The sequence below is a fragment of the Diadema setosum genome, chromosome 8, assembly GCF_964275005.1.
Source record: "Diadema setosum chromosome 8, eeDiaSeto1, whole genome shotgun sequence".
Taxonomy (NCBI): Eukaryota; Metazoa; Echinodermata; class Echinoidea; order Diadematoida; family Diadematidae; genus Diadema; species Diadema setosum.
Genome location: NC_092692.1, coordinates 26,825,803 through 26,841,380, shown reverse-complemented (window position 1 = coordinate 26,841,380; position 15,578 = coordinate 26,825,803). Strand labels below are relative to the sequence as shown.

The 15,578-nt window shown below is 37.8% G+C and overlaps 1 protein-coding gene across 1 annotated transcript; it reads right to left on the bottom strand.

Annotated features, from left to right (window-relative positions):
- Positions 1–2,454: 2,454 nt before the first annotated feature.
- On the bottom strand, positions 2,455–14,750 carry LOC140232284 (actin-related protein 2/3 complex subunit 1A-B-like). Its single transcript, XM_072312413.1, has 12 exons — positions 14,636–14,750; positions 11,712–11,841; positions 10,691–10,776; positions 9,831–9,896; positions 8,975–9,083; positions 8,175–8,244; positions 7,562–7,669; positions 6,471–6,574; positions 5,565–5,743; positions 5,008–5,111; positions 4,340–4,426; positions 2,455–3,511 (listed from the first exon to the last, which is right to left on the bottom strand). Exons 2-12 carry the CDS (start codon positions 11,773–11,775, stop codon positions 3,385–3,387), a joined length of 1,104 nt encoding a protein of 367 aa, XP_072168514.1. The 5' UTR covers positions 11,776–11,841; positions 14,636–14,750; the 3' UTR covers positions 2,455–3,384.
- Between the last annotated feature and the right edge of the window lie 828 nt (positions 14,751–15,578).

Below are 15,578 nucleotides of genomic sequence, written 5' to 3'. Positions count from 1 at the left end.
GGGGGGGGGGGGTAGGGGTGGTTTGTAAAGTGGAGTAATAATGACTACATGTAGTTTCATCACAGTATTAGTGAGCCTGCAATGCGTAAATAAATTCGACATTTGGGAGGATACTGCTATATATAGTTGAACTGGAAGATCATTCATGAATACAGGCCTATCATATGTGATACTTAAAAGTCTACAGCAAAAATATTAGTTATCTATATTATGAAAGATTCCTGATGAAATATCCGTTAGCAAGTGGATGGAAAGAGAAACATATACATGTAGAAATAATACTCTCCCGTACACTTTTTTTTGTCTCTCTCTCTTGCCTTCTGCTGTTGCCATAATTTTGCTTGAATATACCTTTGCAAAAGCAAGTGATCTCTCTCTCTCTCTCTCTCTCTCTCTCTCTCTCTCTCTCTCTCTCTCTATCTATCTATCTAACTATCTATCTATCTATCTATCTATCTATCTATCTATCTATCTATCTAACTATCTATCTATCTATCTATCTATCTATCTATCTATCTATCTATCTATCTATATCTATCTATATCTATCTATATCTATCTATATCTATCTATCTATCTATCTATCTATCTATCTATCTATCTATATCTATCTATATCTATCTATCTATATCTATCTATCTATCTATCTCTCTCTCTCTCTCTCTCTCTCTCTCTCTCTCTCTCTCCCCCTCTCTCTCGGATCTGTTCTCTCTGTTCTACCATGGACGTCACTGCCCGTTGGCGATCACTGATGCAGTAAGCATCCTCCAGCTCCCTCTATCGTCGCACGAATGCAGCAAGGTAGATGCTCTCTCACCAGCTATCCCAGCCATTGTGGAAAGGAAAGTGAGTCGTTGCCATCCACGTGATCTCTTTCCGTTTACAAATCCAGTCAGGACTAGATGTTCCGTTTGCCTCTTCCTCACGACATGACCCCAAAACTGCATCTGGCATTTCCTGATGGTCAAGAGCAGCTCACGTCCAAGAAATCGCTCGAGAAACTCTTGGTGATTACAGCGTGAACTTGGGTTCAGTTTTATTTTTGATGCTATTATTACACCAACACATGGACAATTTACACAACATATTCATACATTATATATATTATATATATATATATATATATATATATATATATATATATATATATATATATATATATATATATATATATATATATATATATATAATATATATAACGTATATTCATACATTATATATATTTCCTCTTAAAATCAAGCAGTCGTTGCTGAGCGACTTCATCTATTAATTCTTGTCATTTTAGTCCTCTCCTTTATCTTTTTTCTCCTTCACACTCTCTCTCTCTCAATCTTCCTTCTCTACTGCATGACATCAACTTAATAGAGGGATGTGTCCAAGGTATTTTTTTCGGGGTATATAGGTGTCCTAACCATGTATTAGTTTGTTTTGCAATTCCACTTTTTATAGATAGCTGTAGGCCCTATATCAATCGTGTGATTTGTTGTATTAAGTGTGTGTACGGGGGGGGGGGGGGGGGGGGGGGGGGGGGGGGAATGCACCCTACAAGCATTGTGGTTTTGGCATTCCTCTCCATTTCTAGCATTTCCATATACTTTCAATATTTTGCAAACTTATACACTTCCTTTACTATACATTGTGATGTACATTATGCATTCAACTTCTGTAAAATATTATATGTTTCTGCTGGAAATGGAAAAGTGAATTGAATGAATGAATGAATGAATGAATGAATGAATGAATGAATGAATGAATGAATGAATGAATGAATGAATGAATGAATGAATGAATGAATGAATGAATGAATGAATGAATGAATGAATGAATGAATGAATGAATGAATGAATGAATGAATGAATGAATGAATGAATGAATGAATGAATGAATGAATGAATGAATGAATGAATGAATGAATGAATGAATGAATGAATGAATGAATGAATGAATGAATGAATGAATGAATGAACGAACTCATAAGTGGAAGGAGAACTGCATATGTAATTAGCAAACATAAATCGCAAAACAGGGCTATAGTAAATCATCAAAGTAAATACATTTTGCTCCCATGCAAAATAAGATGTATAAAGACATGTTTTCGATACAACTTTTCATTTTATCCATGAATTTGGGGGATACAGGTACATCGCCAGTCGCTGTCGCTTTTTTTTTCTCTAATATGACTTACACACAACAACAGAGAGAAAGTGTTTGTATCCTAATGTAAAAAAAAAGGACAACTAACGACAAGAATTCATTGCATCTCGATATCTGGTGTCTGAGGTATGCTCACAAATTTCTTCTTGAAACCAACTTGACATGACAGTTGGTTGGCAATAAGCAGTGACTCACTACAAATACACACACACACACACACACACACACACACACACACACACATACACACACACAGTAAAACAAAACACACACTTACTAACACAATAGGTACCACATAACATCCTTTGTTCCAACAAGTTGGTGCATTTACTAACATTCTCTGATCACTTTATCACATGACAATCGGTGTGTGTTAACATGTGGTTCATAATAATAACTACAACAGTCATGGTGCTTTTTGAAGGAGGTACAAAATTTGACACACTTATTCTTATCATAAAGACCTGATTTACACTTTTTTAACCTTGTGATTGTACAAAAAATCCACTGCAAATATATTTTGTCAATAACTTCTGGAGAAAGCATAAAATACAAGTATGCATACAACAAAAGGAGATGCATTATTACTGGACAATGCTACATAGATACCACAGGCATATTGATAGGAATGCTGTTAGCATGATAAGACAGAAAATGAAATTTGAATCAGCATTCCTGGGGGTACAAATTTATGGGGTTTGGTCATGTTCCTATTTCAATTCTAAATTTCAAAGTTGCACTCACATCTGGAATGGCGTCTTTTTGCATCAAATCAGTTGAGAAGAGAAAATACCGCCCCCCCCCCAAATCCACAGGTGTTAAGGACTCCAATGCCAGATTGCTGTCCACCATTTCTCTCTGGAATTATTTGGTAAAGTAGGTATTCTCACATTATATACCTTGATAAATGTCATTTTAGTGAGTTTATGTGTACTCACATCACGCATCTTCCCAAATACACTCTGCGCCAAAAATATATAACTGGCATACGCATATCTTCCAATTAAGAACTACTGTCAGTGCGGTCTTGTCCAAATCGAAACATTTTATGACCTGTCAGATATAATGTGCTAATTGATAATTTCATGTTTTAAAATCCATAGCATCTGTCATTGCTGTTTCAATAAGAAGAACAAGAAAAAGAGAAGATATATGCAAGGGAGAATCAATTTTCCTCATTCTGATTGAGGATATCTAGGTGGCGGTAAGATAGTTGGGGAGTGGGTGACATCTAGATTGTCATGCCCCCCACGCTGGCCTCCAGGGAAGACTGGTTCCAGATGACCACAAGGCCGTCCATGCCGATGGACGACAGCTTGGTCACCGCCTCCTTGGCCCCGGTATGGATGACCAGTTGGCTGGGAGGAAGAGACACCAAGAGTGTAGAGATGTGAGTCTTACAGGTCATGACCCCATTAGAAGGAAATTATCAAATTGCACTGAAATGCAATTGAATTTGATTATCTCTCTAAATCAAAGAATAAGAGCCTATAACAGAGACCTGTGACATAATGCCAACAACAAACACACAGAGTCTGCAAAATTTTACATGCCGTAACTATGAAAGTTTCACTAGAATGTGAAAAAAATATATGAAATTTGGGGAATTTCTTTGTTTCCAATGTATCCTTACATGATATGAAAGTTATTAAATCTCTCATGTTTCCTATGTATCCTTGAAACAATGATGTCAGTGACAGTAATATATGCAAAGCAGGTGAGGCGGTGATGTCATGGCGTCAAAAGCCTTCCACCAGCTTGCACACAGGTCTTTACTAGATATTCCCTTTTTTGAAAGGAATTCAAGACGATGACACTCTAACTGTACTCTATTGTTTGTTTCTTCTCTTATCAGAGAATTTAACTTGAACACGGACTGGACTTTTTATTTAATCTTTTCTGCGCCAGGGACTTTGGACAGTGTACAATGCTATGGAGTCTTCTGTGCCAAATGGTGCTCAATGCACGCAAAGGATTAGATCAATCCTAACACCACACTAACAACCAATTCAAAAGAATGCTTTTTGGTGCCCTAGATGTGAAGTCACGGAAACAGCCACAAGGTTTTTAGACGGATCACTTATTGACCACAGCCATATCACTGAGCCTGCTGCATAGTCATGTTTACAGCGGCTTGCCTTCAACCACATTACAAATCGAACGGGAGGCTCTCGGAAGAGACTTACGTGATGGAGTTCTGGTGGACGGATGCCTTCTTGGAGTCATCCTCAGTGGTGGCCTTCTTGTCCAGATTCTTGAACATGGCCATGGCGCTGTGAGGAGAGGACAGACACAAAGTGCAGTGAACTCTTGAGTTTAAAGGGAGGGATCACAAGGAAATCTGTTTGTCCTATTCAAGCAGTTTTTTGTTATTTAGTTTACACTCGCGTTTTTTTGTTTTGTTTTGTTTTGTTTGTTTGTTTGTTTTTGTGTTTGTTTTGTTTTTGTTTTTGTTACAGTGGGATACAGCCATGCAGATCAACTCGAATGAACACTATCTAGTTCAATTCCATTTCCGGCAAACACTCACATGCAATTTCTGATTGACAGGTTAACACAGTATCTCCTTCTTCAATCAACAAAAGTCACATGATCACAGAACATTCAACAAATCACAGTGTTCTATCAACATACTGAAATGTTATTAATAGATGCTGTGGCTTATAACTTTGACTTTGACTGTATTCTATTTCTGCAATTTTCACAGCCCATAAGCACAGCGAGAACCATAGGATAAACAGTGGCAATGGAGCAAACAAGCATTCCAGGAAACTGTGTCTAGATGAGATATAGGAGATGATGAAGTTATGAGAACCAGTATCTTCAGTCGGTCACTTGACTGTGATAAACTCACCTGACTTTGGCTTGGGTCTTCTTCTGAGCAACACCAGCTTTCCCCTCAAAGGTCACGTTGGTATTGTCATCAACCCGGAAGCGCATCAGCTCACAGTCATGGCCCTGTGATTACAACATATATTCTTAGATACATTTTGTTTTTTTCTTTTTAATGATGGTACATTTACAAATATTGAAAAAAAAAACAAAAACATATATATATTACAATGCCTCATAAGATTTATCTTTTGTTTTGTTTTTTGTAATGATCTGCATTCAAAATATCAAAGATCCTATATCACATGGCACATTAAGAAAAAAACATTCTGAGCTTTGGAAAAGTTAACCAATCTTTAGATATGGTGGGGTGGGGGGCAGAATAACAAAAGGCCTTGAGAATGGAAGGCTAAGAAAATGACTGAGAATAAAAAAGGCCAAGACTCAAAGTAGGACTATAAAAAAAGTTTCTGAATAATGAAGGATTAGCAACATAATAAAAGTGCACCATTATCATGGAATATGATTCCATGGTTCATTATTGATATACGTATCAAAATAATGGATGGATTGACTCACGCCAGCAATGACGCTGCTTGGTCCCACCCACTGGAGACTGAGTAGGGGTAGTCCCTTCAGCTTGGACTGCCCGAGGGTGAAGTCAGCTGCAGCGTTGACAACACTCATGGTGCTGTCGTGGCCAGTGAAGGCCAGTCGGTTGCCGCTTGCATCGAAACACACGCTGTGGATCCAGCCACCTATAAAAAGATTAAAAAATAAAAGAAAAGAAGAAATCACTAGCATTGTCAACATCGTGACATATAGAACTCATTATTGTATTGCTGTGTAATGATCAAAACAAATCTAGGCTTGCTCCTTATCTCCATGCTACCCTGGTGGAAGTTCTGTCTGAATGAGGTACTGACGAAGTGTCACTTTTGGATTTACCACTCCGACACATAGACTGTATAATCACAAATAATACGAAGCATAAAGGGAAACAAGGCTAAGATATTTTACAGCCTATAAAACTTTAATCCAGTGTCAGCAAACATTCCAAGAATTACATTTAAAATGGTAAATTTTTGGATATTTGGATTTGACCTTTGATCTTCGCCACATTCACCAATGTGAACTGTTTATAATCACAGTCTTCAAGATTCAACTGTATCAAGCTTGATTGATTACTATTAAGTAAATGTTTACCAGACAAGTGAAATTTGGCTTTCAATCTAGATCTTGCAGCCTTTGAGTGTATGAACCAAAATCATACTACCAAATTGTTTATGCATACAAACATAAACACCAAGTTTACGAAATTTGACATTATTAGCCAGCCGCCAAAATGGCACAAAATGATTGAGAGAAAAGACAAACATGTCAATCCAAAATGTGCATAATGTATCTGCCACTAATGCTATACAGCAGAGGAATAAGTAAGATGACAAAATTTTATTGATAAAATGTGCCACATGAGTGACTTACCGCCTGATGAAAACTCTTTGAGACACACTCCAAATGGCAGTTTGGTGCCCCATGCATTCCCACTAGGCTTTGCCTCAATCTCCTTCACGTAGGCAGAGAAAACTCTGTGAGGGGGAAAATAGTTCAACAAACAAATAGAGGTATAATCCAAATAACAAAAGAAATTTAGCCCCTCCATGCATTCTCACCAGCTTCCAAGTGTAGGTGAAGATCTCTGGAAGGAATGGTTCTCCTCCAATTTCTTTCCTTGAACCTGCAATTACAAACTTTGCTTTTGCGGTTCCTTCATATTTGATTCACGTTATTGAGAATTGTCTTTTACGTACATATGCTGACATACTTTCTAGTCACGATCCACTTGATATCCTACAGTATTTGTATTTTGTATCTTCCTTGTATTTTTGTTTGCTAAGTATATGTATAACATAGATGTCAATGGAAATATGGAAATAAATGTGCTGGAACTGTTCACTGTGTCTCGACCAGTGCAGTTTCAGTAATTCAAATTCCATTTCAATGTGTGAACACTGAAGGAGAGGGAGCCTCATGTTGACTCTATGACAATTATAAACTGCAAGTTTTCTTCAGATGCATTGGATTATCAAAAAAACTTCAATAACTTTTTCAATGGATTCAGTTATTCAGGCACACATCTTAAGGAATTAAAATAACAACAGGTAAAATGACAAATAAAAATGAACATTCTGCATTAGAAGTAGTAAGGTTCATATCACATGACAGAAGCTCATGGCCATCAGTCTCTTGATACAGAGTATGCTCATCTCTGACCCTCCCCCCAAAAAGACAAAAAAAGTCAAATAATATGACTTTTAAAGCTTCAGTCAATCATGATAAAGGATTTGAAGAATACATTAATTCCATAAAGTCTGTGTATATATTTGAACAGCCCCTGAACTCTGCAATACTTATACTTCAACATTCCAGCAACCCTGCTACAGATTTCTCTAAGAGAATACAACAATGTTTTTTCGGTTTGAGTTTTTTTTTTTTTTTACAAATCTTGTTTACCACTTGGGAAGTAAAACACTTTTTAGCGAGTCTACAAAGGCTGAATCACAGCAAACACTGACCTGACTTTGAAGTCCGTAGACCCACATGCCAGCAGGTAGTTGTTGGGATGCCAGTCCACTGTTGTCACGGTTGAGCGGATCGGCTTCTTGATATGCTTGCTCACCCACCTAATATGCACGGTGAGATGCATGTTACTCTTAACAATGATATTACGAAAGTGAAAAGCTTCTACATATAAATTTGTTTATTTGTTTTTCTTCAATGGGGCAAAATTAATTCTGCATGTTTCTGCGTTCAGCCATGACAAAGTTTAATTTTAATTCTACAAGAGAAAAACGTTGTATGCAAGCAAAAAGAGACTAAAGGGCCAACGATACTACCCTATCATCTATTTTACAAATGAGATTATGATCAATATCACTGTTTGTAAAAGATATGTGAAATTTGCTTTTATTTTGTATTCCCCAAAATTAATGAAACCTCAATGCTCTTTTTCAGCTAATTATGATGCTGTTTATTCAGATAAGTGTGAAGACTAAAGCTTCTCTCTCAGTGAAGTGTATTCTGTACAAATGAAAAACACAAATTTTCACGACAGAAGAGAAGGACTTCTATAGACTGCCTCTGATAGGATGGCATTTTATCATAGTCACAGAGATCTGTCATACTCACCAGTCATTATCTTGCTCAAAGTAGCAGATGGACACAAGCCTTGCGCCGCTGCCCACAGCAAACTTGTTCTCTGCAGCACAGAAGAACATTCGATCAAACAAAATGCCAAATGAGTGCATCATAGCCCTTGGGAAATTTGCTAGACATACTATTCATCTTTGTAAGAAACTATCTTGTACCAGGTATTTCATTTACTGAATTTTAAAGTGAAGGTTGCCCCTTATTACTGGTGTTTTCATAGCTGTGTCAGTTTGTGCAGCTGTACTGAAATTAGCAAAGTTTACAAAGGATATTCCCATCCAGTGTCCTAACAAGACCTTGTGATGCACATGCTTTACTCTTGTGATATTACCACGCCAAAGACTACTAATTAACGACACACACTGTGGCAATCACTCCTTCTGATTTTACATGTATAACACTGGAACTTTTTTACTCCACTTTTTTACTACACTTTTTGAAAATTTGGTGGCTGGACATATACTTTTAGTGGCCCTGAGTCATGGGGCTACTGTTAATGTCGATCACTGATAGACATCCCCACCCCCCCCCCCCAAAAAAAGCAACAGCATCAGAACTGGATATCATTTAAACAAATTTGACAAAGTGTTAAAAATCATGTTTGAAGGATATTGACAAATTTTGGACAGTACAGTGTATGTGTCAAGGTGAGCTACTCACAAAATGTCAGACACAAATTACCAAACAGCCATCAAAAAAGGCCAAGAGAATGCTGAACCTCATTGACAATGTGGTGGTGGAGGAGGAGGAGGAGGAGGAGGAGGAGCAAGTTTTTTTACCTTCAGGAGACCAGCGCACACAGGTGGCTGCACGGTTGATACGCAGGATAACCAGAGATGGCTTCCATTCACCATTGCCATTCTGGCTCCACACGTATGCATTACGATCCTTGAAGAAAGTAAAGAATGGAGGAAATACACAGGGAATGAAATTCATATGATGTGTCAAACATAGTGACATGCCCCTTCGGCATTACAGCAATTACTGGGAAAAGATGCTACCCAAGACATACAGTACCACATGAAAGTATGTTTGGGATGAAATTTCCTCCAAGACAAATGTGTTTCCAATGTAAAGTTCCATCTGAAGTTGATGAAATAAGATATTCACTCATTTGTTGTTACATGCTGTCCTATATAAAAGGCCCCAGGCAGTATTTCTCCTTTCATATAATTTCTTCATCTCAAGCAAGTTCAATAAATATCCATTCTATTTCACCAAGGCTCACACTGTATATATAATGCACCTTTTGGAACCAGCTACTGTAAAACGAGGAATGTTCGTGTGCATTTTAATTTCGCGAATTTCGCGGCAGCCAAGTTTTGTGAAATTAAAATGCATGCTAAAGATCTTGTCTACACTACATGCATTGAATGTTAGAAGCAACCTGTGAATATGTCATGCTGCGAATAAGGCCATGGGTTCCCATTTTCAAAAAGTTTATGCTGCAAAAATATTGTGTTTTACAGTAATCAGAGTTTTTAAAACAATTTGTTTCAGTTTCAATATCAAACCTACAGGAGAAGCTTATGAGGTAGAAATGTTTTTTTCTTTTGTCTTTCTTTTTTACCAGTCCTCTTGATCTCAATTTGTTTTGTTTTAGATCATGTGCTTTGTTATGTCTTGTTTACTCACAGATCCACAGGTCACGATCCTGTTGCTATTTGGGGCCCAGTCGATGCTTGTCACACGCTGGGTGTGCTGCAAAAAAAAAGGGGGGGTTCACAATCACAGCATAGAATCATGTCATTTCAATTTCGAGTTCAATTTCAGTCGATGCTGGCCACACACTAGGCATGCTGCAGATCACCAGCTCAACAGAGTAACATCTGTTTTTATAAATTCTGGATTTAATTTGATATGATTTACAAGTACTTCAACATTGTGTAGGAAAGCTGACTTACAATATGACATCCTCGTAGATACAGAGTATACAAGAAATATGGACTTCTGAGGAATACTGACTCAGGTAGTAAACTGCGTGAAGCTGATTAATTAAATATAACATTGATTGCACATCAGGTTCTGTAATTTTGTGCATGTGGTGGAATGCGGGTAGCATTCCTTCCAGAGTACACTTGCTTTGTCATCTGCACAGCACAAATTTTCCATACCTAAACTTCTAAGAAGTCGGCAAAAATGTTTTACATTTATAATCACTAATCCAGCATGCTATAAGTCATCCACTGAAGTAACATTGGTCGTAATCTGTCATTTTTGCATGTTCTTGTTAAAAGGACCTATGCTATGGCATATATCCCTCAGACGTTGGAAATATGATAATCCAGCTTTTCATGGATAATGCAAACAAATGCTGTACAAGTTTTATAAAACGTTTTGTATTCATACAGCTTAACTTTGATAGTGGTTTAATGTCCTTCCAGTAATTCTCTGGTCACAAGAATCCTGAACATTAAGTTTGATCTTCAGGTGAACTTACATGTACATTACAAAATAACAAAACAGTGTTTGTTCGGATTTTTATTCTCTCTTACCTCATTGAGGGTGTAGATCTTATTCCAGCCACTGCCTTTCTTCTCATAGATGTCGACCATTTGGCTGTTGGCCGAAATTGCCACTTCTGTAAACACACAGGCAACAGCAGAAAATATCATATGACTCAGATATTTACTTCTTCATCTAACCTTGGTACTAAAAGAGATCATCCCCTAACTGGCTTTTACTGTACCAACTCATAAGTCTTATAGTACTTGTAATGTCAACATATACTCTGTCCATGACGATCAATATGGCACAGTGCAATGAAAGAATTCTTCTTGTTTAATAATCTTATTGATGTTTTCAAAAAAAGTATTATATACTAATATGTACTTCATGAACCAACACAACTAGTCAATGGCAGGCAAAGATAAGTGTGTATTTGATATACAGTGTAAGTCCTACACACTACACATTCAATCCCTGTACCAACAAAATAGAGTCTACTGGTAGTCTTATCATGTGAATTCTGTTGAAATGTGTTTGAATTTTATGCTTTCAGATGTGCTTCCATGATGAGAAGGTCCAAAAGGACAGGTCTATATGACTGCATCTTGTGACTAATCAAAACATAATCCTACATTTGCATACCGGCATGTGTTTGTTCACTGTTCACAAGATGTAACTGTGAGGTGAATATGGAAATTTTGTCTGAAGATAAAAAAACATGGGCACTGCATAGAGTGATATTGGTGCATAAACTGTAAATATGGACTCCTCAGAATTCTACCTCTACGTTCATGTATTCTTTGTGACCTAAACATGTATGACAAATAATGCGTCAGTTATGCAAGAAGATCTGCATGGCCAACTTTATCCTGCAATGCGCCAGGAAGTTTGACCCCAGCTACAAACTGTCAGAGCAAGCATTAGAAGCCAACTTTGAGATGCGAGCCATCAAGTTCTAGGCCTGGGTGAGTATGGGGTTGCAACAGGCTCTGGTAAAGTTTACTAGAACTACATGTAAATTTTACAGTACCCCGGTACATGAAGACTACAATGTAGTATCATTCTTACGGCTCCTGTCCTTGTTCCAGGCATGGCAAGTCAGTGGTTCCACTCCAAAATTGTGCTTCTCCATGTTGAGAGATCGAAGAGATTGAAGTACAGTCTAAATTCTTGAAGTTACTGATTTTGATGTCTTGATCTGACACAAGAAGAGTAACAACACAAAACAAACAAAAATTAGATTCAACAGAAAAAGTTCGGTAATCATGTAGAAATGCACACCATGCACACCTACCATTTCCTTCCTTAATTTGTCAATGAAAACTTCTTGTGGCTTTTAGAAATGTCAAGATGGACCATATCTGACGGTTTCATGAAATTTCATAGTCAATTACAGAAGAAAAGTAGCTGATTTTGACTCAAAAGTACGCCGATCGACGGCTGTGTCAGCGTAGCATGATGGATGATCGATTATGTGGAAGAGCGATATAACGATGATAATCGATCGTTGTAGTCTGTGATACAGCCGCTTGTTTGGTGTTTAACCACAATAATTACGTCGGCTCGACAGTAAAATGTGGAAGAAAGAAAGTGATCTTGATGCGTCTGTTTTTTATCGTTTTAGTTAATTTTCTCCTGCGTGTGACTGTATATCTGTCAGCATTTTTTGCTGACTAAACTGATGGACGGATAATATGTGTACAAAACAGTAAAAGATATATGAAAAAATGGGAATTATCCATCATGAATATTGCACAATAAAATGGATTTTTACTACAAAACAAAAGCAAATACTGGGGTTGCAGTTTTTGTATACATAATTAAAAAATGAAATGAAAAAATAAATACTATCATCATAAAGACAATTACTTTCTACTATAAGTTGAACTTATCAATTAAAAACATATTACCATTTCAATTTTAATATTCTGTTTCTTTTTAGGTAAAATGAGCACTTCATGAGAAGTCCACAATACTGTAAAAGTGGATATTTTCGCGCGACTAATTTTTCGCGCTAGGCCGGGTAAGAAGAGTTTCGCGTGTTTTTAATTCCGCGGAATCAAGACATCACGCACGGGAACGTATGGCAAGCAAAAATAAGCGCGTGTTTTTATTTTCGCGCTAGTTTCTGGTTGCGCGAAATGCGCAAAAATTTCAACACCGCGAAAATTTCCACTTTTACAGTAGTAATACATGATTGTATAACATAACATACACTTTTTGTAATACTATTCTCATTAATTTATTAAATTAGGCCTATAAATTATGTAGATTACTAGAAACAAATCCCCTTTGAATTGAACTTTCTCAACTTCTTTTCTCTCTCTTTCTCTCTCCCTCCTATAAACGTTCAATTCAATTTATTTCACACACCATTCTCATGTGTCACAAACCCCTTGTGGGGACAAGTACATTGCTTAGTATAATTACAAAAAATTGAACAAGGTTGATATTTACATGGAATGTTTCGTGGGGGACCTTGAGAAAGCACAGCTTGTTAAACAAGGTCCCCTCAAAAAAGAAATATTAAACGTTAATAGCCTAACCTTTTTCTTCCACTTTTCCTTCAACCTCATTCTATTCCCTTCAACACTATTCAAATTAGATTATTATTATCAACTTTTGTCATGACTTCGACTCGGGTGAGCTAACAAGAAGAAAAAAATGTGAAAATGAAAGTAGGGACTACACGTATTGCACGAGTCAAGTTCGATTGTTAGTAAGCGGCTAATTAGAGACTACCAGAATCGATTATAATCGTTGACATCGTTCTCTGCGAAATCGGTGCACTACTTACGTCGGAGACTATGTTCGCGACCGACGTACTTTTCAACTCCGATTTCTCATTTTCCTTACCTTTTCGGCTTTCTAATTCCATGAAAACTCTTTGATATGGTTCAATTTAACATCTCCAATAGCTGCAAAAAATTTGATTGACAAACGGTGAAGGGAACGGTAGGTGTGGCGAAGGGAACGGTAGGTGTGCATTTCTACATGATTACCAAAAGTTCTAACCAGAATACATGTGCATGAGGCCACAATATTAAGCTCGGCTTACTGGGGATCCTCCTGTATGGTACCTTGACATGGAGAAGCACCTCCTGTATGGTACCTTGACGCTGAAGACGTGAAGTGAAATATCTTCCTCATTCAGGAGTAAATTTCACACAAAGTAATTAGGAGTTATAGGACTTTTTACATGTTTTAGGTAACAGAAATTCTTTAAATCAATAACGGATGGTCACATGAAATACCCGGCATACTCGTGAAATAGGCCCCACCACTGCGTGTCCGTACAAATACTACGGCGGCTTGCCTGTTTATACTCGTGAATTCAGCCCCACCGTGTGGCGTTCATTGGTAGATAAGCACGGCGGTGGGGCTTTCTTCCACAGTATAATACTCGTGAATGCGGCCCCACCAAACGGCGTTTACGCGAGATGCATACGGCGGTGGGGCCGATTTCCACAGCATAGCATCTTTCGTCCTCCCTTTCTCCCGTTTTTTCTTTGGTCTTCTACTTTTTATTCTCGGAAGGACTCCCTAATGTCCCTTGACTAATTTAATGGCCAATTTAACCATAAATACAACCCTACCTAACCCTAAACCCTAACCCTAACCTAACCTTGCTTGCTAACGCACGGGTGCACGCGCACTGCGGTGGGGCCTATTTCACGATTTTGCCAAATACCCAACGAAAGTGCTGATGACATACTTCCATTAGCAAGAGATGCATCAAACTGAACTGATTTTACAACAAATACTGTAAAGTCTAACACTAGTACAGTCAACCACTTCCTTTCATTCAGTTCAACAATAGTGATCATCCAGCATACAGAATATGCAACGAATGGGACCATGAAACAACCCAGCGCTTGAAGATGCACCCGGAAGTATCACTGAAATTCACATTAAACCTAACCTGTGGAATGGTTAATGCATATCATATATTCAAATTCAACTAATGAAATAAATTTCTCAGATTTACTTACGGATGACGGCAAATTCTTCAATGAAAGAGATTACTAAACGTTAAATTCGTGGACTCTGGTCAGTCTACACGAATTTTGCCTGGTGAGATTTTTTGCACACAACGCCCTGCGCGCGCGCGCCGCAGCTCCACACGCCCGCCCGAGCTCCAGTACCGCGCGCTTGCTGTGTTTCGTGCGATGGAGACACAGAACTTTCTGTGGATGGAGAACGGCGTGCACACAATACACGGAAGCGCAGCATTGCATTGCATATACATTGTATACACATATTGAACATCGATGCAGTTTATACGATAGCTAGCTAGCTCGGTGTGTGCTGTGTAAGCATCTAGCTAAGAGATATGTATAATCTCTTTGGCATCTAGATAATTCTATTCAAATTTCAATGGGCCTATTTACAGTACATGTATCCATAAAAGCTATAATGATAATGATATCTGGTAAGGCTAACGATGTAAGTAGTCTTGTACTCAAGAATCTATTTCAAGAGTGAATTATCCTCCACGCCAAGGAAATATCGAATGCAAGCAGGATTAATTTTAACTTTACCTGTGATACATCGGTGACGAATCCGGAGGCCCTGGGCTCATGCCCCCTTTTTATTTTTTTTGCTAAAACAAAAGAAATAAAAGGAAAAAAATTGTAAAGGTGCCTTCCCTTTAGGGAATTCCTGGATCCGCCCCTGCAGGCTACATGGATGATATTCTCTACACTTGTGAAATTGCTCGTACCATATGTTCTAGCATATATATTGACCACTCCTACATCCTTACTTTATAAACAATTGAAGCAAGTAACATTTCCTTCCTTCTACTCTCATACCTTTTACTTCTTCATAAAATGAATTAAACAAAACGACAGCATGCCCTTTTGCATCACTTCCTCTTTTGTGGTCGGGCGATCACAGAAGTGCTGACCAGTATCTGTGCTAGAAGGGATGTAG